At 41.7% G+C, this 23,953-nt stretch overlaps 7 protein-coding genes across 7 annotated transcripts; 6 read left to right on the plus strand and 1 right to left on the minus strand.

The window, feature by feature from the left end:
* Nucleotides 1–1,690: 1,690 nt before the first annotated feature.
* On the minus strand, nucleotides 1,691–3,868 carry EAE98_011880 (uncharacterized protein; the record flags this gene model as incomplete). The annotated part of the gene is made up of 1 exon (XM_038959503.1): nucleotides 1,691–3,868. The coding sequence occupies one exon, from the start codon at nucleotides 3,866–3,868 to the stop codon at nucleotides 1,691–1,693; it is 2,178 nt and encodes a 725-aa protein (XP_038804156.1).
* A 1,826-nt stretch (nucleotides 3,869–5,694) lies between these two features.
* On the plus strand, nucleotides 5,695–7,588 carry EAE98_011881 (uncharacterized protein; the record flags this gene model as incomplete). Its single annotated transcript, XM_038959504.1, has 7 exons — nucleotides 5,695–5,738; nucleotides 5,799–6,039; nucleotides 6,094–6,467; nucleotides 6,527–6,619; nucleotides 6,687–6,797; nucleotides 6,853–6,950; nucleotides 7,008–7,588. The coding sequence occupies 7 exons, from the start codon at nucleotides 5,695–5,697 to the stop codon at nucleotides 7,586–7,588; spliced, it is 1,542 nt and encodes a 513-aa protein (XP_038804157.1).
* A 1,468-nt stretch (nucleotides 7,589–9,056) lies between these two features.
* Nucleotides 9,057–10,473, plus strand: EAE98_011882 (uncharacterized protein; the record flags this gene model as incomplete). The annotated part of the gene is made up of 3 exons (XM_038959505.1): nucleotides 9,057–9,675; nucleotides 9,755–10,166; nucleotides 10,269–10,473. 3 exons carry the CDS (start codon nucleotides 9,057–9,059, stop codon nucleotides 10,471–10,473), a joined length of 1,236 nt encoding a protein of 411 aa, XP_038804158.1.
* Nucleotides 10,474–11,551: 1,078 nt separating this feature from the next.
* On the plus strand, nucleotides 11,552–12,571 carry EAE98_011883 (uncharacterized protein; the record flags this gene model as incomplete). Its single annotated transcript, XM_038959506.1, has 1 exon — nucleotides 11,552–12,571. One exon carries the CDS (start codon nucleotides 11,552–11,554, stop codon nucleotides 12,569–12,571), a length of 1,020 nt encoding a protein of 339 aa, XP_038804159.1.
* An 820-nt stretch (nucleotides 12,572–13,391) lies between these two features.
* EAE98_011884 (uncharacterized protein) lies at nucleotides 13,392–16,930 on the plus strand (the record flags this gene model as incomplete). Its single annotated transcript, XM_038959507.1, has 3 exons — nucleotides 13,392–13,534; nucleotides 13,583–13,992; nucleotides 14,039–16,930. The coding sequence occupies 3 exons, from the start codon at nucleotides 13,392–13,394 to the stop codon at nucleotides 16,231–16,233; spliced, it is 2,748 nt and encodes a 915-aa protein (XP_038804160.1). The 3' UTR covers nucleotides 16,234–16,930.
* A 2,445-nt stretch (nucleotides 16,931–19,375) lies between these two features.
* On the plus strand, nucleotides 19,376–20,333 carry EAE98_011885 (uncharacterized protein; the record flags this gene model as incomplete). The annotated part of the gene is made up of 3 exons (XM_038959508.1): nucleotides 19,376–19,821; nucleotides 19,927–20,084; nucleotides 20,167–20,333. The coding sequence occupies 3 exons, from the start codon at nucleotides 19,376–19,378 to the stop codon at nucleotides 20,331–20,333; spliced, it is 771 nt and encodes a 256-aa protein (XP_038804161.1).
* An 841-nt stretch (nucleotides 20,334–21,174) lies between these two features.
* Nucleotides 21,175–23,531, plus strand: EAE98_011886 (uncharacterized protein; the record flags this gene model as incomplete). The annotated part of the gene is made up of 2 exons (XM_038959509.1): nucleotides 21,175–21,790; nucleotides 21,865–23,531. 2 exons carry the CDS (start codon nucleotides 21,175–21,177, stop codon nucleotides 23,529–23,531), a joined length of 2,283 nt encoding a protein of 760 aa, XP_038804162.1.
* Nucleotides 23,532–23,953: the final 422 nt, after the last annotated feature.

Raw genomic sequence — 23,953 nt, forward strand, 5'->3', positions numbered from 1 at the left:
AGGAAGAAGTACCCACGTGGTCTCGTTTGGAACACTTAAGGCGAGCTTTGTAAGCTAAGGTGATGTATGAAGTTGAAGATAACTCTGTGAAGTGCGATGAGATGTAAGTGAGATAGGACGAGTAAATGGTTTCTGGGCGAGACTTTCTTGAGTGGATAGGAAGTTTGTAAATGTGAGTTGAATGTTAGTGTTGGTCGATAGCTAATTTATGTTTTTGAAGTTAACGATCTTTGTACTTAAAAGATAAGATAATTCCATCTTGAGCATGAAAGGCAGATAATGACACGATGAAGAACCTTGCTTCCAGTCATCATGCCTGCTAGGCCTGACTCAGAATTGAGTGTGAACTACATTTGTTGTGAACGATGAATAGACGCAACGAGAATGGCACGTGGGAAAAAGGCATAAATATTGATGAAAAGGAATTAGAAAATACTGAAAGGAAGATACTCCGGTCACTAGATGTTTGAAGGCTTTGTCTGAAACTGATACAATCCCCCGCTTGAGAGGGAATGTCATCAAATTGAGTAGCTTGCGCTGGAAAACGCTAAAGAGCCGTAGTACTCGGGGTAAGCGTGTCGTAGCAAGACTTGGAGAATTTTCATCTGATGCCCTTGCTACCCATACAACAACACCACGTCACTACTTCCGAGCTACTTCATCTTTGAAGCAGACATGTAAATCCTGAAAATGACTTCTCACAGCAATCATATCAACGACGGATATGCCTGTACTTGAAGTCGTCCTCCCCACCATTGCTAAATCATTTTCCCTTAACCATTGTAATTTTTGAGTCTGCAGTTGGTGGGTACAGCAAGCCTTTGAGCCATGTACGGATCCTTGAATGGCGAACGCTGGGTTCTCCGGCGGCAACAGTCCTCGAGAAGCTTGGTAAGAAGAATTCAACTATTCTACACGTAGAATGAACCCAGCCGACGCCATCAAATAACTCCTTTGATCCAACGAGCGACGGAAATCTCCCATAGAAAATCTGCTAATGTTGAATATGCTACACCAATAGTAAATATATTGCGATCGTCATTGGTGGCAAACATTGATAGTTTTAATGATGTGTCTTGACCACTAGTAACTCCTACATAATTGTAATCTTTTTTCCCCTCTCTCAGCTCTCATTTATGGTAAGATCATCTTGACCCATGAATTTTGCGATTTGGCTGGTTCTCAAGTTTGGTTTTGGTATCCTGGTCTCAAAGCCAGAGGTAATGTAATTTGCACCTAACCTTACCCGATGAGATTAGCCGCACGCGCCTTTGACGCGGTAATTCAGTTGGTAATTGTGGAGATTCGCCTTCATTTTTTCACCACACCGGTGATAAATTGGAACCAACCACATCGATCGTTGAAGTGAATAGACTTCTTCAATTCCAATAGTACAAATATACATTTGTTTGTTTACTTGTATGGTACAACATCACAAGTCTATACCAAACCCTTCCACTCATGCCAAATTTGAATAAAAAAACGTCAACACACGCCCTTGAAAAGACTTTGTTACATCTTTAATTCACTCTCTACGTGAATGGTTACATTTTGTCTTCAGAACTCTCGATTAATAAATTGACTATATACACCGGTAAAGTAACAATTTTATTCATGCTAACCATTGTATTACATTGTTACAGCTTTCATTTTTCAATTTGATATAACCATTAAAATTCCCAATGGCATTTTAGACCAATTCTCGACCAGGACGAGAAAATTGAGCGATCAGTGCTGGTTTCCAACCTCGCCAGTAGGATTCAAGAAATCCCCATTGGCTCTGCGTTTCTTTTCTTGAACTAGTTGCTTTCTCTGTGGTAATAAAGATAGTCTGCGCAATACTAGGCGTTCCATGCTCATCTATGACGAACAACATCCAGAATCCGGGAATGAGAATACCAGGATCGGCTGGAGCTTTTGCCACATATTGGTTTCCGTGGAAAGAAGCCTTTTCCAAAGGCAGTGGTACGCGGCGCTGGTCAGTGTTGACTGTGTGAGTTGCACTACCGATGCGAATCAAGGAGGCCGAACGGATCGCAACACTTGTGGTCAATTCCAGCGTATCGCCTATGTTCATTTGATCTGGGACTCGTGTGGTGATCTTTGGACGAGAGCGCAGTTTCCCATCGTCTGTCAAGAGATAAGGCGGTGTAAATATCTGGCCGTCATAGTGATTGGCAGAGCAGTTACCGCACAGGCCACCACCTGCATTCAAAACCCTTCCATCAGGTAACAAAAGTGATAGTGTGTGGTAAACACGAACGACATTGTTTCCCGATAGTTCGGTAAAAGTGTTGGTTACCGGGTCATACAGCTCAGGTACAAACTGTACGTTTTCTTCATTGAAAGCAACGCCAAATGTCTGACCACCAGCAATGAAAACTGTTCCATCGGGAAGAACGACGGATGTGTGGAAAACTCGCTCTGAATGCATCATACCATTAGTTCCAGCCGGTTTAACATCTGGATATTCTCCTGGTCCTTTCAGACTAATGACATGAGCATTACTGGTGGCCCAAGATTTGTCATAGTCAGGAGACCCCCCGATGGTAAGAATCTTTCCTGCCACTGCATCAAACATTACTGCATTACCAGACATTGAATCTTCATCATCTAAACGATTCCCAGCTGCTTCAACACTGCCATTTCCGTCTGTAAAGTACCAATTCATAGCTCGGCTAGGACCGGCTTGAAAAACACTTCCATTCTGCCATCCAAAGAGCCAGCCGTGGTTGTCCGCTCTCCATGGACCTTCCATATCATCAGTCAACATTTCTTTAACAGTGGCATTAGGAAGCATAGACCAGTTTCCAACGATGGGGTCGTAAACTTCTCCGTTTTTTGCAATATTCGAGCCTCCAGCCCAAGAGCCACCAATAACAAAGACACGTCCATCAGAGAGAGTCGTGGATGCTTGATACCCACGACGTAATCTCATTGGAGGTGCCTTGACCCATTGATCGGAGGAGGAATCATATAAACTAGTCTCCGAGGCATCATTGCCGCCAGTGACAACCATCATGCCGGTACCATCGATTGAAATTCCGGGGCAGAACATATCATGCGCAGTATTGGTAACGATTCGCTTTGAGACTACATTTGTTGACGGGCTCCAACGAGTCATTGCCGTCTGACCACCAGGTGTAGAATGAAACGTATCCGAAGCCCATGATGACCACAAAACAATATTGCCAGACGCCTCTTGAGCCCCGGCAACTGGAACGACTGGAAAATCAAGGGTCGGACCCCAGAGACCTAGTTTGGGATCTCGAGGAAGGAGGTATTGTGTCGCATAGATATTGAGTTCGGAAATACCAATCCAGGATGAGACATCTGCCTCGGCGCTTACATTGAGCTTCACGTATCGAGCGGATGTAGGCTCGAATGCGGATAGTCGCTGCCTGTTTGTGTTTGGCCACATTCCATACGCAATGGGCTCTTCCCAGTTTTCCTTGTCGTTACTGACGTATATTTCATGTTGAGTAATGAGGCCGTCATCTCCAGCATCAATAGGAGGAAGGACGACAAGCGCACTGACAGAGTAGTCCTTCTCCAAGTCTATTATGATGCTGTGTCCGTTGGAGCTCAAGTCACTACGCCAGGAAGTTTTGTTACTTCCATCAATCGCATTTTGACACGGATATTTTGTATCAGAACTGCTGCATTCCAACTTCCACCCTTCGCGAGAAATTCGGATCCCTTGATAGGGACGTGATTCATCCGTGAATGTCGGTTCCCATGAGGGCTCGTCGACTGGTCCATAGCCAGAGATACGCTCTGAATTTATCGCCTCTGTCATGAAGTTTCTGACAGCATGAACTCCGCCCAAGGAAGCTCCAAGGAGCAGTTCACTCCACTGTAACTTCATTTTCGGTACTGAAATAATGTCAAGAAAAGGGGTATAATACTGCGAACAGTTCGTAGTTGTTGAGCATACATGAGGTAGAGAATGTGTATATAAGTAGTCAGATAGTGATTTGCTTAGCTTCCATTGTGACTTCTCGTTTATAATTTGGACTCTCAAGGCTCACGATTAATGTTCCGAGTGATCTTCACTACGTAGGTGAAGAGGAGGTCAATGGTCTAACTGAGCTTCAAACTTCCAGTGCAATGATGCAATCAACATGTCATCGAAGTGGGTCCCTCGTATGCGAATACAAAGTTTAATAGCTTTTACTGACCTGTGTTGACAAGATGTACAGTCAATTCAACCTCTGTTGGTAAACACAACGCTCCGACTTATCCGGGAAGTTGATCGGTTCATACCAGGATAATTTCAGCTTGCAGATTACTAGGCTTAGTTGATTTTCTTCTTCTGCTTCAGAGATGAGTTGTGCCGAAATATTCATTGGCAGATTCTCTGTAATTTAGCGGCTCTATGATGATCATAGCAGGGAATCTTTTAAGGACGAACAGATCACGTCGAAGATCTGTGGGTCCGGCAAGGTAAATTTGGATTCCGGCTAGGCTGTTCCCCACAACTCAGCTGTATCGTATGCCGTCTTTTCAAATGAATGAAGTTAGTGTGGTGGAGCTTCACGTTGACCGTTCCGTAACTACCGGTATTCATCATCTGAAGTTTTATCAAAGAGTACTCGAAAGATGCGTGCTAATTTCTCACGCTGTAGTAATTCTTTAGCAATCGAGTATTTACCAATTTCATATTTGCAATGCATTCGATTCAATCTTAGAGCCATTGTTCACACCTCACGATATTATCATGCCGTACAAATTCACCTGACTCAATAGGGAATATCAGGAACAGAAGCACAGATTGAGGGGAAAATTATTTACATTGACAAATCATCCAATGATACACTCTCAATTATCTTACCTTCGTTTGAACGAGAGAACCATTTCTCAGAAGGGGCTAGGTTTCAGCTGAGTCAATTAAGTTTATTCGGCAGACTTCACACGGGTTGAGGGGATCAAAGACAGATACGCTGTATCAATACGGGTTGACATTCTTTTGGCCATTATTGCTACCCCACTTCAAGATTGGAAATGGAAATTGCTGATCTTTCAGCCGCAGTATCACGTAAGGACACAAGAATCATATTTTTCGTGGGGATGGCGCGCTTGTCATTGTCACCAACGCACCGACATTTGACGCTGTGATGCTCGATACCGACGGAACTTTTTTGTCCGTATCGAGTAATCCGATGATGTTTGGTGAAGATTTATGGAATTATAAGAATATGCACTCCAAAGATCGACTATCGTCCCGGGAGAACTATCACATTATACCTCGCCCATCACAAATATCCATATTTCAGCTTCAAAAAAGGATGAATAGCTTGGTTCGAGATTGGATCTTCATGAGTAGTCCGGTTTATAGTGATCTCACGCGTATCATTTTGTAGTTGTCTATCTGATGTAACGTTGGATGAATCGACCTATGCCAATCATAAAATTCTGTTGAAGAAAATTGCTACAAGATCATCAAGCAGCTCTTCCAAAGTGATCCACACACCACAATCATCCATCACTGAGCTCATGGGCAGTGGTTATATCCCAAACGAATGTGGATCTAAGAATAGTACATCTTGTGCTCTATTTTTCTATTTAACTTTGTTGATATCCTCGAACAAGAGCTTCATCCATCGCAGCATGCCATACTTCCTTTACATCTGTAATATTTGAAGCATTTTTAATCCAGAAGCTCCAACTTGAGCTTTTTTGCTACTATCAACCATGAGTTGGATAGCTAGGAAGTCTAATATCCAGGGTGATATCTGGTAAGCTTTTGTATCCACATGCTTTCAAGATATTTACTTACCACCTCCATTTTCGTTTAGGCCCGGCTTGCCAAAAAGATTTCAAACATTCATGTTCTTCAAGATCAAGAAAGCAGATGACTTCAAAAAGCGGCTTAGAACTTTCGTCAAAGATGGCGGAATTACGAGCGCCAAGGATGCATGTGATATGAAGAACAAAATTCTTGCAGCAAAGTTTCAAGCACAACAGTCAGGTCGACCAGCCAAGATTCAGCCACTACCCGGTGTTAATATTGCTTTTGCCTCAACAGGTTTAGCCGCTGTGAGTCTCAAGCATGCCCTCAAGAACGTGAAATGGTGTCTAACGAATCTCTAGCTTGGGAAATTCACATTTAATGAGGGTGCTGTGAAGAAGGATAGAGAATTGTCCAAGATCTTTAAAAAGAACCAACTCAGAGGTGGCTTGTTTGGAAAAGGCATGTACGATGACCTTGTAAACGAGGGCTGGGATGATCCACAAGAGATTCGACAGCAGTACAAGCCATCTCCAAATCGCTTGATTGATGGAGTTTTTCTAGTCACAGCCAGTGAGGAGGATACTTTGACTTCCCAGGTAAACAGGATCAAAGAGCATTTCCTCAAGGAACATGGAAGCGGTGATGGCGATACATACTTGATTAGTCAAGACCCAGCACTCGAGTTCAGCTTTACCAGGCAAGGACGAACCCGCCCAGAAAAAGGCAAAGAGCAGTGAGTATTCTGTACACCTACAACAGACGCTTGGAATTTCTAACGTATCTAATCATTAGTTTCGGTTTCGAGGATGGAATCAGTCAACCCTTGATAGAAGGCTTAGATGAGGTGACACCCAAGGACAAAGAGCCCAAGTCCGTAAAATCAGGGTAAGATTCTCTTGTAATTAATTGATCTCGATCATCTCAACTGACTCAAGATTGTTTCGTTTCTTAGATTGATTTTTGCAAGGCACGAGGGTGATGATATGAAGCAGCCAGATTGGGCGGAAGATGGGAGCTTCCTCGTTTTTCGGGATCTCCAACAGCTTGTCCCTGAATTTGATAAGTGGGTTACTGTGCTTCGTTTTATGTTCTCGTGAACTAATCTCATACATCATCAGATGGTTAGAAGATAACAAACACAATGCACCGGATGCCGCAAACTCTGAAGATCCCAAGGAGAAGCTTGCTGCATACCTGATGGGTCGATGGAAAAATGGTATGTTTTTGAGTCCTAACATACCAAAATGTAACTCAATGCTGACTCATTCATTAGGAACACCCGTGGATGAGAGTCCTCACGATGCCAAAGATGAAAAACTTTTCAAATCTAACAATTTTGACTTCCATCCCGTTCAAGAACACGCCAAATGTCCTTTTGCAGCGCACATCCGCAAAATGCGACCTCGTGGAGACTTGGATCACGACCACGCCGTTATCATACGCCGCGGTATTTCTTATGGAGGCGAAGTAACACCCGAAGAGAAAGCTGCACAGAAATCCGATGACGAGAAAGAACGTGGGCTTCTTTTCGTGTGTTACCAAAGCGACATTCGAAATGGTTTCAATTTCTTGACTACTCGCTGGGCAAGCAATCACCACTTCCCAGACCGCAAGGACAAATTCGTTGGTGAGCATGGTCCGGGAATCGATGCTATTGTAGGCCAGCGACTCGATCACCATCCACCTCGCTCCATCGGTCTTCCAGATGGTAAAGATCCTACAGAAGCACGTGTTCAACTTGATAGATGGGTGGTTCAAAGGGGCGGTGAATATTTCTTTTCGCCGGGAATTCAAGCACTCGAGGGATATTTGACTGATCCTTCTGATTATCCGCCTGCGCTTGTGGCTCCATGAAGTAATCCGGATGGGTTTTCTATGGTGCAATTCTGAGTGATTTGCATTTCTAGATAATGTGTTTACATGGCATGGCGTCTTTTGGTAAATTGAAGGAAATATGAGCAATTTGTCGTCAAGTCTTAATTCAACATATTAATATGCCTTTCGTTTGGAATGTGATTTATTTTGGGTAGTCGATCAATAAGATTTAAACATTAAATTTTACCTACATGAATTTTGTAACATCTGTACCTTTTACTAATTATTATATGGCAAGTGTGCGTTGAGCTTGGAAGTGACCCCGGGGTTGATTGTCCAAGCTGCCCAGCTGATCAAAAGGCTGCAAGGATTGGTGCCAGACGTGCAACAAAAATTCACGAAACCACGGGATTATCACTTATTAAAATGTGAGTGGTTGCATTTCATCGTGGACAGCTGCCAATATTTGTAGCGATGACGAAAATATTGCGATTCATTCTTTGAATCTTGATATGCAATATCATGTGCTCAGTATAGCAGTAACTGATATTAGGCAAATGTACTCCGCAAGACTATGATTCCGTGCTTCAGTATGAACGACACCAGGTCACCTCTAGATGATGGTTGCGCTGCAAAACTCCAGTAGCAATAACAAATGTAACTAAATTTTGCTTCGATCTCAAGGTTAATATAACAATCAAATTCCCATCTTGAAATACAATGCTGTCTCGAAGAAAGGGTGCAGATGGATTTATATTGTCGTTAGACATTGATAAATTCGGTAATTACAGGCAACCCCTTCATCACCAGCACCATTGCGCAAAAATGCCCCACCACTTCCGGGCTTAGAGTAATAAGCTGAACACAAACTATTGTGAATAACGTCGATCATCAACCATCATCAACCACACACTCGGTGAAATACGAAGTGCCCAGAGTACAAGAAATCCCCTTACTCATAGCCCTACCTGCTACCACTGTCACCTAAGAACTGGTACAGTCATACCGAACGCCACCATCAGCCAAGCTATATCCGCATCACCAAATGGTCGAATCAATTCATCGCGTGCCTGACATTTCATCAATGTCCCCTGACCTCATCACACCTCATATTACATCAGCCTCCCTCATAGTTTCATGGCTGCACGATTCAGGGTGCTGGGCGCAGCGCTAATTCTAACGTTATGCCCCAGAAACTAAAGACAATTTCGTCAAGTAGTAAGCGGGTGATCATCAGCCTCAAGGCGTAAATAAGAATGACAGGGCACAATAAGGTCGAGCTGTGGGTTAAATACCAGCCCTATACTGCTTTCATGGGTTCCTTTATTTTTTGATCTATTTTTCTCATATTCTCTCGCATTTTCCTTGCGGATTCGAACGTTTCTGCTATTTGTCATTTCGAGGATATTTTGCTCATTAAAAATTCCAGCGATATCAACAACCAAGCGCGTAGCATCACATTGATAACAACAAAGAGAATCAAACTAGAGCTAAACCCACTAACGCCATGATGACGATCTCCCGTCGAAGCACAACGTCCCTCCAAGTCCAAGCTCGCAACAGCAACCACTTCCCCGAAACCGAATCAAGCCTTCCAAATCTCCCTCGCGCATCTACGAACTCACTCATCGACAACCTTCTCTCGTATCTTGGGCCACGTAATCCATTTCCCAAAGCAGTAACCAAGGACGATACAGTTTGGTTATTGGATAATACGGCATATAGAAACCACGTAACCGGGAAATGGGAAGCAGAATTTGTAGCTGCAGTATGGGAGACAGAAAGTGCAAGACATGTACCAGAAATCATTGGGGATATCGTGGGGAGAATTGGGGGTGACGGGGATAGAGGGGAAGATGAAATTGTGGAAGAAAGATTGAGACCATTCTTGATGGATGTTCGAGCTGGAAGGGTTGTCAATATTGCGTCTTCAGGTCATCAAGGGGTCGCAAATTTAAAACTTGGACCGTGTGGTCGAAATGGTATTAGTAGTGATATCCGGACATTGCGGGATGGCAAAGACGGCGAAATCGTGAAATGGAATGCAAAAGTCCCTCTAGAAGTTGAAGGAATATTGCAAATGAAAACAGTCTATGCCGAACCTGAAGGATGGGCAGTCATCTCTGGTGAGTCTGAGAACTCCAGATCAACTCAACATCCTGGACGATGAGGGGATCCCAAAGGGTCTATAATAACTTTGTACAGATATTGACGACTCAATAAAAATAACCCAAACAAGTTCTCCAATTGACATTTTACGCTCTACCTTCTTATCCAAACCGATGCCCGTTGAAGGAATGCCTGAACTATACAAACACATACAGTCCATCATTACACCTAAACACGCATCTGTAGCTCCTTGGTTCTATCTATCTGCCTCGCCCTACACTCTCTACTCATTTCTCAGCGAATTCCGTCGGGCATATTATCCTCAAGGAACTATGATACTGAGGGATGCCAACTTCTTGAGTTTATCTGGATTGTTAGAGACATTGACAGAGGGCACACAAGAGTACAAGATCAATGAGATGGAAAAGATTCATAAATGGTTGCCGAAGAGGAAGATGATTTTTGTGGGCGATAGCACGCAGAGTGACCCAGAGGCTTATGGGGAGATGTGAGTTCTCGTTTGACTAACTTTCGATGTCACTTCTCGTTCCAATCATGAAATTTAATATCCTCGCAAATCAGACATTCACCTTGCTAACGAACCACTAAGATGTCGCAAAAACCCAGGCTGGGTCAAATTAGTACTCATACGCAAGGTCACGGACATAGCCTCCATCGGTATTGTCCAGAAAAACGAGCCTGAACGATTTGAGAAAGCGTTTGACGGTGTATCAAAGGATATCTGGAGAGTGTTCGAGAGTCCAGAGGAGTGCTATGAACTAGTGGACGAACTGATAAAGGCTTCACCTACCTGATAGTCTGCGGATGTCTAAATTCATCCTTACTGGAACCTAAGATTTCGGCATTATCAATTGGTTATGAAAAAGGTTTTGCAATACTTGAGTCTCGGGAAATTTGGTTATTAGCATGGGAACACACAGAGCCTGGTGGGCGGATATGCCTTGTATTAGGACCGAAGGAATCGCGGCAAATGATTAGCAGGAATATATGTTGTACATGAAGGTTTTACGAGCGGATAAGGTTATCTTATTTTACTTACGCAATAACAGGATTTTTGAAACAATTTTTTCGTATTTTGTACCACAATCATTCAATATTTGATCCGGGATGTTGTTGGTGAAGTGGTTCTGATCCGGGGTTTGCATCCTATCCAGATGGGCAGCCGCCCGGCAAAATTATCGGACCGCCTAGAACATCCGCTTTTGGAGGCTCAGTATTTCAATGGTATTTGACCTCGGTAAGAATCTAAGTGGCATCTCTGATGTTGGTATAATCCTAACTTGGTATTACAAGGTATAAACAAAACTTTGAAGGTTAAACGCTCAACTTGTTCGATTTTGGAGGGGTTAGAGGGGTTGGAGGGGTTAGAGGGGTTGGAGGGGTAGAGGGTGATTCAATACCCTGTAGCGTGTGGCATAGCCTAATTTGACCAGCAGAATCCCACTACAGTGCTGGCATTTACCTCCCTGTCATCCAACAGCCCTAGAGACTTAAATTGTGATGAATGAAGTTTACATCTTTGCTTTCCTTTAGTTGTTCATGGCTTGTTCGATCATTCTATACTTTCCTTCGTTTACTTACCTTGAAAATAAAGAGTCAAAGGTCGAAATTTGCTTTATTCATCACATTCAAGCCATTATTGTCAATCAAATTATATGTCAAAGAGGTGGTTTCGATTATCTATCCATACGATTTGAATAATTGTGTGTGCCGCTTTCTTTTCTAGAGTGTGTCAGGGCAGGAACTACACAACTCAAATTTATTGTTTCTTTTCTTTGCAAGACAACCTGTCTTGTTGTTTTATTACATTCACTTAAACAACAAATCATTACAATCCCATCATAATCCATTACGTTTATCCATACAACAAAGATGGCATCCTTAACCCAAACTTTGTCAGAGTCAGATGAACATTCTATTCTCTCACTCATCCCACCCTTTTCATCTTTACATGCCACACGAACTCCAGAACGATCTCTTCTGTCTGAAAGTCAAAACACTTTCCTCAAATTTTCCCGTCTTCCTGACCATATTCGCACCATAATCTGGCGTCACGCTTTCCTCGAAACTCAAACCCCTCGCGTAATCGAAGTTCGTGCCGAAATCGTAGAAAGTCTGCACTGGAACTTAGACTGCGAAAAAACGATCTTCCCTGAGCCAACAGGATCCTCTGTTTTGAGATGGACCGAAGTTAATCCGCGAAGTCAATGTACGATCGAAATGGTATCCCGTGAAAGCAGAGACGTCGTGGAAAGCGTCTGGGATTACTGTCTTCATGACACGCACCCGAAGGATCTTAACTTCATCGAAGAGTACATAGGAGACGATGGGATGGAGGATCCAATATACGTGGACAGGGAAGTTGTTGAGGAAAGGTTGGGTGCCAATTTCAAAAGAGGAATTAAGTTCTTGAGAGATCAAGACAAAATATACTTTAAGACGGACTATGGAACCATGAGAGCTTTGCAGGATATGAGATCCAGTATGGTTAGCCTTGAAAGTGTGAGGAAGGTCGCCATCGACATATTTTGTATTGGCCATTATTTGTTGAGCAAACAACTCTTTGAGGGCTGGTATGAGAAGAATGATTGTGTCGAAATAGAACATGTGCAGGAGAAGCCATTGCTGGCTGGAATAGAGGAGCTGACGATAGTTGTGGAAGATAATTCACCACAAAGCAAATCGTTTTCGGAAACTCAGAGCATTGTGTCTCAGATTGAGGAGGAAGAACAAACATTTACTAAGGATGATCCCACCACCACCCATGAGACATTGTCAAAAGATATGGCCTTGGTCGCAGAGCATTTGGCGAAATATGAAATGCTGAATAACGGGAATGTTAAGGTTGACTTGGTCAGGAAACACCAGCAGGCAGCGATCACTGGAGAATAGAGACCGAGAAAGATGGCATGATGGACAGTCATCCGACAAATGCGTTGAAAAGGGCTGGAAAGACGGCTCAAAACATCACGAGATAATGTGTTGACATCCTAGAGAAATGGTGTAGCCACAGCTAGCGGTTGTCATTATATCAAAGCGTATCAATGAATGAAAAAAGATAGTCAATTTAACAATTAGTTGCTACTGTTGAAAATTGAAATACTTTCAGCATCGAGTCACATGTAGGCATAGGATTTGCTTCTCAAAATATGTGTACTTCAATGTAACAATTAGATGGTAAACAAAGGAGAACTCTACGCTTTAATGGAATCGAACGATGGAAGAGATGTAAATAATCAGTAACTTACAGAGATTTGATGAGTGGCAGATTGGAAAGTCTGCAGACGTTTTTTATTACCTTATTGCCCTCGGATGTCAGTTATCAATACAGAGATGTCCCATCTTCTGTGAATGCTACTCACAACTCTCACACTACTCACGATACTTTGAGCACCACTAAACAATGCAAAAGAGGGCGTTTGATAACCAAAAGTACGCTCGGTGTTTGAAAAGTATTTTGATTGTAAAACTTGTCTCGAGACATCCATTGAAAAGACACACAATCTTTGTCGGCGGATAAGATCACGTGAACCCGTGGACGGTCAATGTAGGATTACGCCACTTTTGCCACAATAAGGTCACATCAGCCACAACTGCATCGCCAAAAATCGAAATCACTGGATCTGAGTTTATTCTTTTCATCAACGGCATCCACCAAATGAATTCTGGTAGATTTAATTGCGAGTAATCAACTGCCCATTGTGCTATAATCATGTCAGAGAAATATAACAATAGGACTGCACAACCGCCTTTGGTTGATCAATTTCTACAGATCGGAAAGGCAGCTTTTGATCCAGAGGTTCCGGAAACCACAAGAATTCAGTCGCAACATGAATTTAACAACTTGATTGAAAGGTAGAAGGTCTTCAATCTTTCTCAACGGAAGTTCTAATTATTCAATAGTAATTCTACTTTGAAACTTATGCCCGTTTTAAATCTTCTTGTTCAACCAGAACGAGTACAAACTTGGTTACGAGTGCCTTTAATTCAAACTTTAGCCCGTCTTCCCCTGAGACCACGCGGCGTACAAGACACCATTGAATTTGTCTTCTCAATTCATCCGAGCAATGCTAGTATGAAGGCATCGGATTCTGTTGGTAGTCGTTCCGTGAATATTTCTCATGAAGCCATGAGCTCGGCATCAAGACTCTTATCTTCACCCCCACAAGGAATGTCGGCAGAGGAATGGTTCAGTGGTATTGCTCCTCAATTGTTTGATCTTCTCGATGGGAAAGGAGAGAGAGAAATGGATAAAGCTGCTTCCTACATAATTGGATTTGGTATATTAGGTCGAAAGCTTTATGGGGCCCCAGGTAAGGTGAATGACTTGTTTGTCTCAACGTATGCTAAATGGTTCAGGTGCACCGGGATGGAAATCTCTGGTCGAGCCAATTATTGGATCAATTGACCCAGCCCTTATTCCTCCACCCACACAACAAAAATCACAAGTTGAAGAGATAGTAGTACTTGGAATGCCAGAAGTTCTTGTCACAGCGGAGGATCTCAGGAAAAGTCTACGAAGATTGCTTACTATAGTAACATCACATCCCCACCCATCACTGACGAAACGACTTCTTAATCCGATTCTCTTGCCACTGTGGGCTTTATTTTGCGTCGAAAACAAAGACAATGGTAGGGAATCTAGTGCTTGTGCAGGAAAGCTGTTGAAGATTCTGCTACAGCTTTTAGCGTCAACGACGTCTAAACCTAGTGAAGGCGCACTTTCCAGGATCTTCAATGATATCCTGTTTCAAGGAAGATCAGAGCCTGGTAAGACGAGTTGGATGTACCGTTCATCAAAGGACGGTAAGGACATTCAGATTGAGAAAATTTCAGAAACTAACACGATGAATCAACAACTTGATATCGGCCAAATTAATACAGCAGTAGAAAAGTTTGTTGGCCTGTTGAATGAGTTTCCCGACTCTGACTCACAGGTGCCTCAAATGTTCTTAATGCTGTGTCAGAAATGGCTCTCACAAGCAAAGACTTCCACAACTCCGTCTATTTTAATTCATTCCCCATTGATCAGTGGCGGAGAAGATGCGAAGCTAAAGCTCATAGAAGCAAAGTTGTTACAAGAAATGATTAATGTGATGCCAGAGAAGCTCGTTCGAGATTCTAAGCAGATAGTGGAATTGATTGATGGGGTGCTGATCGACGCAATTGGCGGCGAAGATTCAGATTCCGAAGATCAGGAGGGAATTGTCTCTATTGCTTTAAGTCTATTAAACATTATTCTTACATCGCCAAACTTTAGGCCAACCCCTATAATGGAGCCTTTCCTAGAAAGAATCGAATCTTCTCTCCGAATTTATGGGCGCCGGACAGTTACAGAAGTAACCCAAACCGCACAAAATCTTCTCGTCATTCTACAGTTTCGCCATGCACTTAATGAGCCAAGCGAGTCACTATCCGAAAATATTCCTAGTCGGGCAGTAGAAGACCGAAAGACCTATAATCTTGCTATGTCATATCTAACCTCTGTTGAATCTCCTCCTCCAGTAAGAGTCCAGGGAATTGAGTTGATCCAGAGTCTTATTAGCGCCCGTAGTTCAATCTTGGACATACCTGCGCTTCTCATTCTCTTCGCATCACTACTTCAAGATTCTGAAGAATACGTTTATCTTCGTGCCATCAGGTGCTTCATCGACCTTTCCAAGATTCACCCTAGGGCTGTATTAAAAGATCTTATCGAACGTTATGCAGATGGCAATGAGGATTATGATCTCGACGCCCGTTTGAGACTCGGGGAAGCCTTACTCCAAGTCATTCAATCCTCGCCGACAAACTTTACAGGCGGTATTGCACAAACCGTCAGTGAAGGCCTGCTTTCAATTGCTGGCCGGAGAGGCCATCGACCTAAAAGCGAGGCCGAACAAATCAAACGCGATAAACTTAAGAAACAGAAGACAGCTGAAGCAGAAGAGGCATGGGATGGCCCAGTGCCACAATTGGACGAAATTCTCGAACCGGATGCCAACCATCCCGAATACGAATTACTTTCTCAAATAGTTTCAGGCTGGGAAAGCAAGCGCGGAACGGAAGACATACGGATACGCTCGTCTGCTTTGGCGATTCTCGGCGAGGCCATAGAATGCAATGTATCAGGAATCGGACATAAACCAATCTCTATGTCTGTAGATCTCAGCATTCATATACTCACATTGGAGCCGGAGGTTGAGAAGGGTATTCTTCGTAGATCTGCCATTCTTCTCGTCATGAGTTTTGTACGCGCATTGGACAAGGCAAGATCTGAAGGTAGACAGTTAGGATTTGGATTCGTAGGCCAGAGTCTGGATGACATGACAAGAATATTGAGATATGTTCAGGGTACGGATAATGATGGTCTGGTTAGGCAGCATGCAAAGGATGTCGTCGAGGGGATCGAGTCATGGCAAATAAACTCACTAATCCCGGCTGGAAATTTAGCAGGTGGTGGTGGTATCGAGAATTTGAGTGCCCGCGGGATCGAGAACTTGGCTGGTTTGAATATTACCCCAGTCAGTAGGAATGCAAATGTTAGGAAACCGAGAATTGAGGAAATTGAGTAGGCCGGGACCGATATGATATCGGTATTCTACGGCGCACAGAGAAATTGCATTATTGTAATTTGCTTGTTGGGACGACAGGATACTTTCAATCTCGCAAAATTCCGTTGTTGAGATAATGGGAGGGCCATCCTCTGGTCCTCACGCCCAGCAGAATTTCCACGCCCCACAGGCCTTTGTTCTTCAAGCGATAAAGTGGATTTGATGGATTTGATTCTTATCACATAGAAATGAGAAAGGGATAGAGAAGAACCTTCCGGGTGCCAATTTCCCTGGGAGCCATTCGATGAATTCATTGTCAGTAGAAGCGTACATACAGTTCGTTGCTGCCCTTCGACTTGCCAAACAACCACCGGCAGGTATTACATGTGAGAGTCACTCCTCGGTACATTTGTAAGCTGCTTAAATGTGGGCTTTCCGGATTTTTCCTTTACCTGATGAACTGATTTCTGGATAAATGCTGTTCTTCATGATCAAACGAGTTCCATTCTCGTTCACTTGCATCTCTTTGATGCTAACCGATATCCCTACATCTTGCACAACCCTGTATCTTGCACACTTTTATTTATCAAAACAAAAATGGATTATAAATCGAAATATCATTATAATTATTTCGAAATTATTTTATGAGAACTTTGGAATTACTTTTATATAATGGTAAAGTTTTGGAAGATTTAAGATATCAAATAAAATATTAATTGATTTAAAACAATATCAATTTTAAATACTAATAATTCAAAAAAAGTTTATATTAGAATTTGCTTATAAGATTTTGGAATAATTTATTAAATTATTTTATATTAATATTATCGAGATAAAGTTTAAAATTTCAAAAAATATTGAAATTCAAGTTTTATAGAAGTTTTGAAAAATATATATGATTTTTAAAAGATAAAAGTAATTGAAAAATTGTTTTTAAAATATCACTATATATTTTAATAAAATTTAATAATTGAAAATAATTATTTGAATTTTATTTATAAATTGAAATATTTATATAATAGAAAGTGTATAATATAATGATAATAAAATTATATAATAATAAAGTTTTAATTAGAAATAATATCTAATTTGATTAAAAATTAATAAAAGAAAAAATAATATAAATAAAATATATTCATTAAAGTATTTGAATTAAACGGTTTAATATAGTTTTTCAAAAAAATTTAATAAATACTTTTTCAATTTTTAAAAGAATTTATTATTAAAAAAAATCTTCAAACTCTATAATATTTCTAGTAATTTTGAATATTAAATTCGATTATAAACTGATATTATAAGTTATTTTATTGAATGTTAATATAAATAATGATTACATATCTAGAAAATTATATCAAAGAATAAAAAATTCAAAAAATTCAAAAATATCATTTAAATATAATATTATCTTATATTTTATTTATTAGTATTTTCCTTATAAATAATTATATATATAATTATAATATAAAAAACAACTGTTTATACTTTTTAATCAAAGTTATTATATAAATATCAAAACATAATTAAAATCTTCTAAAAATATTATAAAATCATTGATTTATAATTGATTTCTATTATAAAAAAGATTAATTCAAAAAATTCGAATTATATATTGATATAATTTCGAATTTTTAATAAAAAAAACTACTTTTCTTAATTATATATATTAGAATATATTAGAATTTATATTTTTTAAAGAAATAAATATTATTTTTTATTTGCAATATTAAATAAATCGATATAAAGAATTTTATGTAATGATTTTTAAAATTAAGATTTAGATTTACATATTAATATATTTGATATTTTAATTGATTGATAGTAGAGAGTATATATTATTCTATTTATTTTATAAATTTTGAGAGAATTTAATGATTGGTTGATTATAAATTGAATTTAGAATATTGATGTGAAAAGAAATAAAAGTGTGCAAGATACAGGGTTGTGCAAGATGTAGGGATATCGGTTATCCTGACCAAATCTACAATCCAGCCTTGCCAAGAAATTAGTTTTCATATCATTGGTTGGCCGCCGGGCGCGGACACATATCCTAATTCGCAATAGTGGCTGTTAGAATGTAGCCCCACGCGGTCCCCAAGCTGCACATTATCGTGTTCTGTAGAAGCGAAAGAAGTAAGTGGATTCACATGCTACTCTCGGCTTGTTATCTTGCTCCGATAAATCTCATTCCTATGGAAGGTTCGGAAATATTACGCCCCGCGAATTAGGTCGCGTGGTGTTGGTTGTGTTGTTTTTTTTCTTGCAGCTGCAGATTCTATCCCCGAAGTCTTCCCCAGATTTCTCCACAACACCGTTGCTGTGGAACATACGGCAGTTGTTCAGTTCGTGTTAAGATACCTGGTGTTTGGTCCTAGAAAAAGTTCTGAAAGCGTGCTCGATTGCCAATGTAGGACAGAATAGATGAACGGCACGATCCGGTACCTGAGCCAAATAAAGATATCAGCCACAAGGCACAATAATTGATTTCGTAACTTCAATTGGTCACAGCTGCCAATCAACACCGCTTTTTAATTTCTTAATTGATCGACTCCATAAGGTATCCATAGAGTTACACCGAATCAATTTAACCCCATCCTTCAAAAAAGATCCATTTGCGCCAAACATGGTCATGAGAACAGTTTTCCTCAACGAATCTAAAGTTCTAAACACGTCGATCCCTTACCCTTTAGTAGCATCGAAGCCTAATTGGTATGTGCCATGAAATCCTACACCTTGCGTTGCCCCGAGTGCTGTTCTTCGTAAGTACTTCCTTGATGTGACAGCTTGCTTACTGCCGATCGTCGTCGGAGATGGTTCCTGATTGACATTGTCCCGTTCGTACCGAACCAATCCAAACTCATCTGTGCCTGTACACGAGTAGAATGATGGAGTAAATATTCGCAGTGGTATCCTCGCCGTTTCCCCGCGTTTACAGACCCATGATTAGATTACTCCGTAGTAGAAATGGGAGGGAAGAAGAAATTGACTGAATCGTCGATTTGTCCTCATTTCAAGCCATTATAAAGGGTGAATTGTATCTCCATCATGTCTTCCTTCCCCAGCCCAGCTCGTGTTTCTCTCATTCTCCTTCCCCTTCGTTCGTGGTCCCTTTGTCTCCAGCCCTTCGACAGGCTCATCATCCCCTTTGAGGTGTTTCGATTTCACCATGAAGCTTAATCTTCTCCTCACCGTTCTCTCTGCCAGTCTGGCTGCGGCTGCGCCCATCTCCCCTCGACCTGTCGCCCACAACGAGAAGAGAAACACCCCTCTCAACACTATACTCACCATAATCCTGAACCATCTTCCAGCAGTCAATGGCGCAATCGAAGTGGTTGAAAGTGTTATCACTGACTTCCAGAACCTCATCTCGGAGCTCACTGGCATAAGTGATACTTATAATGAATTAGGCGGTGCTTGCACTGACTACACTGTCATTTACGCCCGAGGAACAGATGATCCAGGAAACACAGGAGTCATCACCGGTCCGCCATTCTTCATGGCATTGGAAGCTCTTGTAGGGTCTTCTAAAGTCACCGTTCAAGGTGTGAATAATTATGCAGCAAGCGTAGCAACATTCCTCGCTGGCGGTGATCCTGTTGGAAGTGCTTCGATGTATGTCTCCCTTTGGCTACCTATATGAACAAACATGATATGAACAATCCAATATTTTGTGATACGTAAAGAAATTTCGTCATCGGGTATCTGACTTTGATATAGGGCATCAGAAATTGAGGCCGCGTACGCAGCATGCCCAAACACAAATCTTGTGGCATCTGGCTATTCTCAAGGAGGTCAAGTTGTACACAACGCACTTGCGTTACTTCCTGCAGCAACCGTGAAATGGATTAGCTCTGTCGTGATCTTCGGCGATCCAGGTATGTGAATTTTTTAGATTCTTTAGAGATCCTTATTCCTTAATGCATAATGCGGAGAGGATGCTGATAGATCGACGAACAGATAACGGTCAAGCCATTCCAAACATGGACGCATCGAAAGTGGACACAATCTGCCACACTGGTGATAACATCTGTGAAGCTGGGGATATAATTCTTCCAGCTCACTTAACTTACGGGGAAAATGCAGCAGCAGCTGCGGCATTTGTTGTTGCCCACGCTTCTGCATGAACTGTGGAGTGTTAAATCACATCACGCAATTTTGACGACATATGATGAGAGTGATGACGGTGATGACGGTGATGAAAAGATACCCCAAGTACCAGAATTTGCGATATGACTTTAGCTCAATATGATCTGAAGTCCTACCAAATGTTTGAATGTGGGTTGGAAAAAATGCTCCTGGTGTCAGCGATGCATTTTGGTAGCCCTTTTGGTGTTCATGGCGTTTGATAGCCTAAAAAGCTTGGACACGGTGCGTTTATTGGTATAGTCGCGCATAATAATGAATGAATTTACACCTGCAGACCAACTGTTGGTTTTAACCTAGATTACCCAGCATCTGATCTCGTGAAAGCCTCTCTAGGCCGCTGCGCATCTAGCAAGCGGATTTGAAGCCCCTGTATTTATGTAGTAAGCTCACTGAACTAACCACGCTTATGCATAAAACATCACAATCAGATCTTCATGAATCACTATAGGCTTCCCGGAGACTTTTCATTGCACAATTTCTGGGGTTGATGATAAATTTAGCATTTTATGATCAAAATATAGTGAGTAGATCTTGAATGACTGGGTTCCTAAGAACATCGCCTCCTGTTTTTGGTGTCGATGAACCCTGCAGATCCCTGAGCGGGATGCACTAGCACTGTGCCACAACATTCTTCTAAAATATGTCACAGGAGTGTGTTTGCAATCCAATTTCAGATCTTCTGCATTTCTGATTCATTGATTCATCTGCACATACCTATATCTGGTAGGCGACGTACTCCTGCAGATTAGCAAGTCACTTTTCTGCAGATAATCACATTCGCAATACCAGCGTGATACAACATCAGCCCAGACGTTCATCATGGGGAGAATAAACTACAAAACGTTCGCCGGGAGTCGACCTTCTCCTCTTGGACGTGCTATATCTGACGATTCAATCACTTCCTCTGATACTTTGTCAGAATCTCAAAAGAAGGAGTTACTGGATTCGAATCGGAAAGCCATGTTATCTATGTATTCTCGGAGGGGAGTTCTAGTTGTGATAGGTGCTTTATTCATTTTCCTGGCTGTTTTCATCCCGGTCACTAAGGCTCAACAACAACATCACCACCGAGATACATCCGCAACTGTTATCTATGAACCTATTCAACCTCCTTCATATCCTCTTGCAGTGAGGAATCCTTATCTTTCCGCCTGGATCCCGAGTTCCCTCGCCAAGAACATTAGTTCTGGAAATGCACAATTCTGGACAGGCCAAAATTTGATGTGGAGCGTAATTGCACGCGTGGATAATGTTACATGGAATCTTTTCGGGGTAGCTTCCCCAGGAGCTGGAACAAGATATGGGACTACAACATCGGCGAAATATACCTCTACACATTCGATTTTTAATGTTACGGCTGGAAATGTGACCTTCAGCTTGGACTTCTTTTCTCCCGTTAGCACTGGCAATTATCTGAGACAATCCCTCCCCTTTAGTAAGTTCTATTAAATATAATCTTCATATTCTCCATACACCTTATCCTTGAAAATTGTATTGATGATCAAGTAGGTTACTTGACTATATCTGCTGGGACTACCGCTGCAACCGATATTCAGATATACTCAGACATCAGTGGCACTTGGACTGGCCAGACTGCGTCCTCATCTTGGACATTCACAAAACAAAACACCACCTCGGCATTTTCAATCAGAGCCAACAATCGAGCCACATACTCGGAGGCTTCAGATCAAGCATTATGGGGTGAAGCCATCTATTCATCTCAACCTTCATCCACTTCTACTCTCACTACTGAATCAGGTGATAGGACTGCCGTCCGCAAAGTCTTTTCAGACACAGGTGCCCTCTCCGGAGTTCTGGGTACCTGGTCAGCAGATGGAGTCACAGGAATTTCCCACAATCTCGGAAGTGTAACAGAAACATCCTCTGTTACTTATGCCGTTGGATATGTAAGAGAAGCTGCAGTCAATTATCTAGGAACACCATACACCGGGTATTATCGTGCGACATATCCAAAAACTATCGATGCCTTGGAACATTTCTTTGAAGATTATGACGATGCATTGGTCGAGTCTCAAACTATCGATTCTGAGTTGTCTGCAGCCGCAACTCAGGTCGCTGGTACAAATTACTCAGATATCACAACCTTGTCATTACGACAAGTATATGGAGGAATCGATTTGGTAATTCCAAATGCTACACTGAATACCAGCGATGTCCTCGCATTCGTCAAGGAAATTTCAAGTGATGGGAACGTTAACACCGTAGATGTCATCATGCCCCTGTTTCCGGTTCTGTATGTTACAAACCCAGAATATTTACGTCTCCTCCTGGAACCAATACTCCAATATCTCGCTTTCGGTCGTTGGACTCTCCCTTACGTAATTCATGATATAGGTTCCGCCTATCCCAATGCTACTGGCCATGATGATGGCGTCGCAGAGGTAATGCCAATAGAAGAAACCGGAAATCTACTCATACTCGCTCTCGCTTACCAGAAAGCGACTAATAATACAGCTTGGGCAGAGAAATACTACACACTTCTCAACAAGTACGCGTCATATCTCCCATCAACTTCCCTCAACATAACTCTCCAACTCTCTACCAACGATGCTGCCGGTCCTCTCGCGAATGAAACCAACCTCGCAATCAAAGCAGCAGTTGGTTTGAAAGCTTTTGCTTCTCTAGCCGGTGAAACCTATTCGAATTATTCGACCATCGGAGATGCGCATGCTACTCAAATTTACGCGAATAAACTAGGAACTGATGCGGATCAAACACATTTCGTACTCAATTACCCAAATAATGACGATTCCTGGAAAATCCCCTTCAATCTCTACCCAGACGTTTTGCTCAATTTATCAACCTTCCCAGACGCAGCATATGCCATGCAAGAGAATTACTATCCAACCATTCGCTCAGATGGCGGAGTAGCTCTTGACTCTCGCCAGGCGTGGGCGAAATCCGACTGGAATATTTGGACTGCAGGTACAACGACAGGGGATGTGAGACAATCGTTCATTGATGATCTTTGGGCATTCATTAGCAACGGGAAGAATAGTTGGCCCTTTAGTGATAGATGGACAGTTAGAGTGGATGGAAATACAGAGGAAGGGATTGAAGAAGCGTTGAGGGCTAGACCCACTGTTGGTGGTCATTTTGCTTTACTCGCTTTGGAATTGGGAGGTAAAGGGCTGGGAAGTTATTGGAATCCATAATGGGATTTATATTTGATGGATGAAATGAATGAATCGGGGATGGTTAGTCGGGAGTTAGGGTTTCGTTGAACACGGGGATCTAAATGTGTATAGAATGGCACACAGCTGAGTTGATAACACTTGGCTGGATCTTTGTATAGGGACCTGAACTAGTACATGCGATGATGGCCACATGCCGCTCGATGGTATTATGAAAGCAGAATATATAAAAATGCAAAATATAGATGTTTCGCTCTCGTGCGTATATTTCAATATGCATCATATCAAACATGGACATTGAAATTCACGAATTCGCAGCACTGAAAGCACAATTAAGCAAGAATGAATCATCTACACATTATAAAGGTATTTTGTGAGTCTTGAAATCCCCAATAAAAGTCCGACACTCTGAACGCCGAATCGTATCCAATGCATTATCTCAT

The sequence above is a fragment of the Botrytis deweyae genome (genome assembly GCF_014898535.1).
Source record: "Botrytis deweyae strain B1 chromosome Unknown BDEW_054, whole genome shotgun sequence".
Taxonomy (NCBI): Eukaryota; Fungi; Ascomycota; class Leotiomycetes; order Helotiales; family Sclerotiniaceae; genus Botrytis; species Botrytis deweyae.